Raw genomic sequence first — 6,696 nt, 5'->3', positions numbered from 1 at the left:
GTGGGGGGGTGCTGAGGGATAATCTGTGCTTCAGCATGGCCTCCCCAAGAATGGATGGGAGAAGATACAACCCATGTGAACAGTTGGCATTTGACCCTGGAAGGCTGCTGAATTCATGTCAGGTGATGGGCATGTGACACTTCACTGCTTCCAGCACAGGCCTGTGCATCTCTTAGCAAAAGGGTTGACACACAGAATGAGAGACCAGGCAGGCAGACACGGAACTCTCCAAAAGCACATGGTTTATTATGGTGAGCTGTAGTGCACATCCGTTTCTTTAGTTCTAAGCCAGTACAGGTTCCCCACTAAGAGTACATATGGGGAGTGACTGAGCAGGGCTGACAGAAACAAACCAGTGAGCCACTGTGATCCCTAGAAAGTTACAGTAGCAATCAGAAGAGAAAGGGAAGTGTGAGGTGGCCTAGGGGTGGGATCTGAGCACCCTAACTGCTCTCATGATGGTCCCCAGGGCACCCAGAAGCTGGGGAGGCTGCTCCTCCCCTCTATCTACTGAGGGACTGGGGCTTAGTGGTTGAGACGCCCCACTACCTGCAGGTGGCACCCTTTCCTAAAATGCTTTTCAGGCACTAAGTCCATCCTTGTTGAAGAAGGTGCTGTGTTCTTAAAGGTGCTTGGGTCTGGTTCCCTCTCCTTCACCTGCGGGGGCTCTCATGGCCCCTTGCTGGCTCCCACCTTCTTCAGGCCAAGCCTTGTGCATCTTAGCATTCCTCCCACACCCCAATCCCTCTGCATCCTGGTGATGGGGTGACTGAAGCTCGGCTTGTCAGGCTTCTTCCAGTGCCAAGGGCAGAGTCTGCACAAGGCTGGCCCAGCCCTCTACAGATAGAGATTTTGTCATGCAAGACATGATGCATTCATGTCCCTGTCCTCTCTTCCAGGTTTCACAAGAATCCCAATTTCAGATCATTTCCCCCTTTTAGTATTAGTGATTCTTTAACCAGATGCACACATGTCTCTGTAAGTGAAGTCATGCACAAAAGCTACCAGCCCAGGTACCAGCATGTGGTTTACAAAGTGGCACGGTCAGCATGTGCTTCTGGGAGCAGAATGGGTGGCTTGGTAAGAGTCACAGATCTACAGATCTGGGCCTAGGAGCACAGTAGTCTAGAGTGGGGTCTTTTTTTTTTTTTCTCCTTAATGGAGAAGAAAATCCCCCATGCCTGTCTCCTGCTGTCCAGGGCTCCCTGAGCAGCTGTGGGTGCTGACTGGCCCTCTTAGCACAGCACACTTTTTATTTTCTAAAGAGACACAGATCTGAGAGGGAGCTCTGGACAGCTCCTGGACACTGCCTCCCCTGCATGTAGTTCTTGACCCTGCTGAGGGGCACAGTGTCCTTATGGCCTGTAGTAGGTGGCCAGCTTCTGTCTGCCATGTATGGTCAGGGCCACCAGAGAGGGCGGAGGGCACTCCCCAGGACCTAGAATAAACTCCAGAAATGACATGGCCTAGGTTGTAAGGTGCCTCTTCCAAGACGACAGGGCCCTGAATTGCAGCTTCCTGGAGGATCAAGGGTCTACTCACCCCTCCCTGCAGCCAAGCAGTTTTTCCTGGCAGCAGCGCCCCTTCCCAGGGTCCTATGTGCACTAACAAGACTCCTGAGGTAACAACAAGCCCCTCTGTAAAGATGAAAGTGCTCCAAGGGGGCAGTGAGCCCCAGTTATTGCTGGCACTAAGTGAGGCCTGGGGCAGGCCTCTGGGCGGGCACCTGAGACTTCACTGCTCCTGGACAGCCTCTATGAGGTCCTGCTGCAGCCTGTGATGGGGTGCAGACAGCTGTGGTCCTTGTCTGCAGTGGCCACTGAGTGCTCTTGCTGCCCTGGGCAGGCAGCCAGCACCATGGCTTCATTACAGGCTCTTTTGCCACCAGAGGTAGCTGGGCTTCTACTGGCAAGCGACTTCTAGTGGCTCTGGATAGAGGGACAGCCCAGGCCACAGTCTTCCATCTCTGTGTTTTCTTCTCAATTAGGGGACCAGGATCTTCAGCAGACTGGCCCTGTGTGTGGGTACCACTTTTTCCAAAGCTGTCCAGGCTCCACCCCCACCCCCATATATGTAGTCTTTAGATTATATATACCATATATATTAAACACTCATCTTCAAAGCCACCCTCCTCAGCATGGAGCACTTAGTAACCTGAGAAAAGGAGCCTTTCTCAATGCATACAACATGCTCTGGGTAATCAAACTCCAGCAGGGGAAGGACTGTGTGCGGGAGAAGAGCTCCAAGGGCCACCCTCCTTTCCCGCAGCCTGCCTTCCATCTGAGAAGTTGCTGACCAGGTCATAGGGTGGCTGCCCATTTTGAGGAAGTGCCTTAGGGGGGCACATGAGCCTACTAAGGAGCTAGCTCTGGGGACACAGGCCACCTCATCACATGTCAGAGAACAACCAGTTAGAGAAGGCTTGGGACAGGAGGAAAGAAACCTCTGATTATTGCAGGCTGGGACATAGGACTGCAAGAGAGTCCCTGAACCCCACGGGAGCTGGGAGAGGTGGGCAGAGGCCGAATTTCTGTCAATCAAAGGACATTCCAACACAGTCCCTCTTTCATAAAGTGCCTACTCCAAGGCTGGCAGAGCCAGTGGCCAGTAGCCTTATATATGACAAATTATTATTTTTTTTCAGAGTAAATTGCACTAGGATTCCCTCCAATTTGTGATTCTTTTTTTTTTTTGTTTGTTTGTTTGTTTGTTTTTTCAAGCCAGCCAGCACTGCCCTTCCTCTGCCTGCTTCCCCCAGACCATGAGCTGGTTGCCTGGCCAGTTTGTTCAGGGTGGGCACCCAGCTCCTGTTGCCGCTGTCCTGTGAGAGACCCATGTATTTATTTCATGGAGGACAGAGTTGGTCACTTCTGGAAGTTCCTTGTGGAGAACGTGGTAGGCACCTTCATACATCTGTAATCAGAAGGATCAGGTAATTAGACCAGGTGTGTAGGACAGGCAGGGCACAGGAGTGCACAATGTCACACTTATGCGCTCACTCGACAGCCATTTCCAGTGTTCCCCTTAGTTCATTTTCAGATGGGACATTGCCATGTTGCTAAAGCTAGCCTTACATGTCTAGCCATCCTCCAACCTCAGGCTCCTGGCAGCTGAGAAGGCAGGTATGGGTCCCCTCTGTCCTGCTCCAGGCAGCACCCTCTAATCACAAATGACAATTTTGCAGCAATCTGGACATTCCATGCTGTTCCCAGGGCTCTCCAGATGCTGGTGCAGCTTAGATCCCCAGACCCTTCTTGCTAGGAAGCCTGTCCATCTTCATGCCCCCACATTCCATCACATCCTCCAGTTCTCTACTCTTCCTGTCCTACACACATAATTCATAGCAGTGGCCCCTGACAAGGTCTCCAGGGGTGTCCATTGCTGGACCCAGTCACCTGATGCTTGAATGACTCTGGACTTACCAGCAGTGTCCAGAGGCAGATCTGTGGCCCTGGCCTGTCAGCTCCCTCCCGTGCAGGTGGTTCATACAGCCCCAGCACTGTAGTCGCCACTCATGGCTTAGAAACCTGTACTACATGGCTGACTAACATGTTCTTCTAGCCAGCCCTCTTCGAAGTGACAACTATCTACTTGCCATTTGCCTTAGGAGTTCACTCTGCTGTCTGCTGGGGTCACCCCTCTCAGAGGGACACTGCAGCCTCCTTGCCTTTACAGGCCTAAACCCCAGGAGCATACTTAATACTGTGTGGAACAATCATCTCATCCATTGCCATGGCCCCTTACTTCCCTGTGCTAAAAGCACTCAAGCATGCGTCTTCTACTTTGAACTATTCAATGTGCTGCAGGTCACCAGGACATAGCTACCTAACTACATTTGCCCCAACCTACCTGTCCTCCTTCCTCTCCTCTCCCTCCTCACTCTCCCAAACTTGGAAATCATAATTTGAATGTTTATAGTGTAGGTTTAAGGATTTATTTCACACATGTCCATAAGGGCATGCCACTCTCGGCTTTCTGAGCCTGGCTTATTTAGCTTTTCAGTACATTTATCATCTTCCAGGAGCCTCCATGTGTTAACAGGCATTTGCTCTTTAGGGGGGATTGTGTTCTAGCAAGCACAGGTGTCTTGTTTCTTACCTCGGCTGTGAACTGTGTTCCCCATGAGCTCCTCTCCCTGTGCCAGCCTTGTACTCATGGTGCTCCCTGTGCCAAGCCCAAGCCTCCTCCCACTTCCCTTGCTTGGTGTGGAATGTTCTTCCGTGGCTATTCTCCCTGTAAGTTGCCTGCTTCATGGGGGGGGGAGTGGCCCAGCATCCCTCTGTCCTGCAGACCCTGACTCCTCAGAGTGTCTACAGGCAATCTGAGCATCCATTTTCTCTTTGTTCACCTACTGGGGTGCAGGCTCCAAGAGATGGGGAATCTTTGTCAGATGTCTGCAGGACCTCCACAAGGTCAGAACTCAATAAACAGGAGTTGCAGAAGCAACGGAAGACTGCTGAGTGAGTGAAAAGCTAATTCTCTGGGAGCTTGGAGCTGGGATGGAACCCTGGGCACCCCTGAATGAGTCAAGAGCTCCATCACTGACAAGCTCTTGACAATTTATAAAGATGTGAGTCTCTGCCAGAGTGGTACAGGGTTTAGAGGAACTGTGGACTCAAGTCCAAGGACTTCAGTTCAAATACTGACTCTACCACTTTTGAAGAGTCACCTGTCTTTGTAACACAGTGAGGATGCAGCCCAGATTCTGTGGTACCCCCACATCTGCTCAGGCCGGGGGCCCAATAATGTGGGCAAGGATGTGGGTATGCTTCAGTTTCAGGGTTCCATATTGTCTGACTGGTACCCAGTAGGGCCTTGCCTTCTCAGTTGGCGTGCCTCCTAGTTTAGTGGGACAAAGGAAAGTATATCTGGACCCAAAAAGCATCTATCTTGACCAAAGCCACTGTTCCCTGTGTCAAACATGTCACATCAAGTTGTAGCCTGTCCTCATGGGCCCCGACCACAGGTCAACTCCTGCACATGCCCTTGCAGATCAGACTTATCCAATTGCCCTGGAACCTGCACTCCCTGACCCTACTGTCCCTGTGGTGTCCTGATGCCCCAGGATCTGTAGACCCTGAGCTGTGGCAGGTTCAGAGAGCACTGGGGTACTGTCGGGAGCCCTGCAGCTTGGGTAAAACATTGTTTCCTGTGCCTAGCTGCAGGCTTTTTTCTTGCACATACCATCTGATTAGTCTCTCTATGAGGTTCATTCTTGTGAAGTGATGGGCTGGGGACCCATGTGTTGTCACAAAGTTCATTTGCCTGTAACCCCTCACCATTACTTCCCAGCCAGGCTGACCCCCAGGGTCCCTTGGGACATGGCCCCCAGCCTCTTACCTTGAGTGTCTTGTCCTGACTCCGGGATGATTCCATGAGCAGGTAGGCACCTTTGCTGTCACACAGCCGGTCAGCAGAGCCCTGCAGCAGCAGGAATGGCAGTGTCAGCTTGGGCATCGCACGCTCCACTCTCGAGACGGCGTTCAGCAGCTGTATGCCAAAGCACACCTTCACCCCTGCTCGGCAGATGAGTGGGTCGGAGTCGTATAGGTCCACCTGCGAGGAAGAGACCCTGTCAGCTCGTGGGCTCCTGAGAGGGTGTTCGTCTGTCTGCCCAGTGTGTTCAGTTCAGGAAAACTCAGGTCTGAACTGTGCTCAGCACCTCTGCACTCGGACCTGAGCATGTTTCACTCAGCTCTGACTCATACAGAACTCCCCAAGTGTGAGATGCTCAGGTACCTCATTCATACAGCTTGATATATTGTCTGAGTAGAGCTCCCACAACCCTTCCCCAAGCTTCAGTCATCTCTAGATGCTTATCAGATGTAGGCCAAGGTCAGTGCTATAGAAACACTGGATTGGTTGGATTCTATCATGAGGAGTCCAAGGATATGATGAAGGACTGACTGTCCACATACACATCTGTAGAAATTTTCCAATACTATGGCACTAAGGTGGATTTTTACAAATATAAAGCAGCAACAAAGCCATGCATGTTGACACATGCTTGTAAAACTTCAGCCCTTGGGAGGCCAAAGCAGGGGGAGTTTAAGTTCAAGGTCAGATTGACCTTGGCTTAAAATATATATGAAAACCCAAAATGTACCATGTCATCTCAGGTTACTTGGCTCTGAAGGCATTAAGGTATGTTATAGCAGGGTTTCTTGTCCTCATTCCCAAAGTTCTCTCTAGGTGGGGTGATGGACATGCACACAGAAGGGCTGGAAAGCATGGGTTGGCACAGGAAGTCTCTTAGGCTCTTAAGAATAGCTGTGAAGCTGTGATACCCTTTGCTTATTTTTCTCCTTGCAGACAGACTCCGAGCTGGTTCGGGACAACCAAATGGTGGGACCAAGGTGAGGGGAACCGAAGGCTGCTGGGCCTGATATGACAGGGGTCTCTGAGCCCTGACTTAAAATCATCTACTTCTGTTGCTACCTCTCCAAAGGCCTAGCCAGAATTCCAGACCCATGTAGGAAGGGACAGGCTGTCCCGCAGTTACCCTGAGCCTGGATTTGAGCCCACCAAGCTGACCATTTGTGATGAGCTGCACGGGATGGATTAAACACTTCTTGTAGCTGAGCTGGCAAGAACCCCACAGATCCAGGCCATCTATTCAGCAGGCTAAGATAGGGCTTGAGTCTGGCAGAGCAGTATAGGGGCAGTGTCGGGAGAGCTGGCCATGGACCCAGGCCA

The 6,696-nt window shown here is 51.4% G+C and overlaps 1 protein-coding gene across 4 annotated transcripts in view; it reads right to left on the bottom strand.

Annotated features, from left to right (window-relative positions):
• Nucleotides 1-225: 225 nt before the first annotated feature.
• Mgll (monoglyceride lipase) overlaps nucleotides 226-6,696 on the bottom strand; it is an 883,522-nt gene continuing 877,051 nt past the window's right edge. For all 4 annotated transcript variants that reach the window (XM_051203379.1, XM_051203377.1, XM_051203376.1 and 1 more), the window contains 2 exons: nucleotides 5,341-5,556; nucleotides 226-2,913 (listed from right to left, as the gene is read on the bottom strand). In XM_051203379.1, coding sequence (XP_051059336.1) covers nucleotides 2,788-2,913; nucleotides 5,341-5,556 — 342 coding nt within the window. In that variant the 3' untranslated portion in view covers nucleotides 226-2,787. The remainder of the gene's footprint in view (nucleotides 2,914-5,340; nucleotides 5,557-6,696) is intronic.

Source organism: Phodopus roborovskii, unplaced genomic scaffold (genome assembly GCF_943737965.1).
Source record: "Phodopus roborovskii unplaced genomic scaffold, PHOROB, whole genome shotgun sequence".
NCBI classification, from domain to species: domain Eukaryota; kingdom Metazoa; phylum Chordata; class Mammalia; order Rodentia; family Cricetidae; genus Phodopus; species Phodopus roborovskii.
Note: the sequence above shows the minus strand (reverse complement) of the source record. Positions and strands in the feature narration are given on the sequence as shown.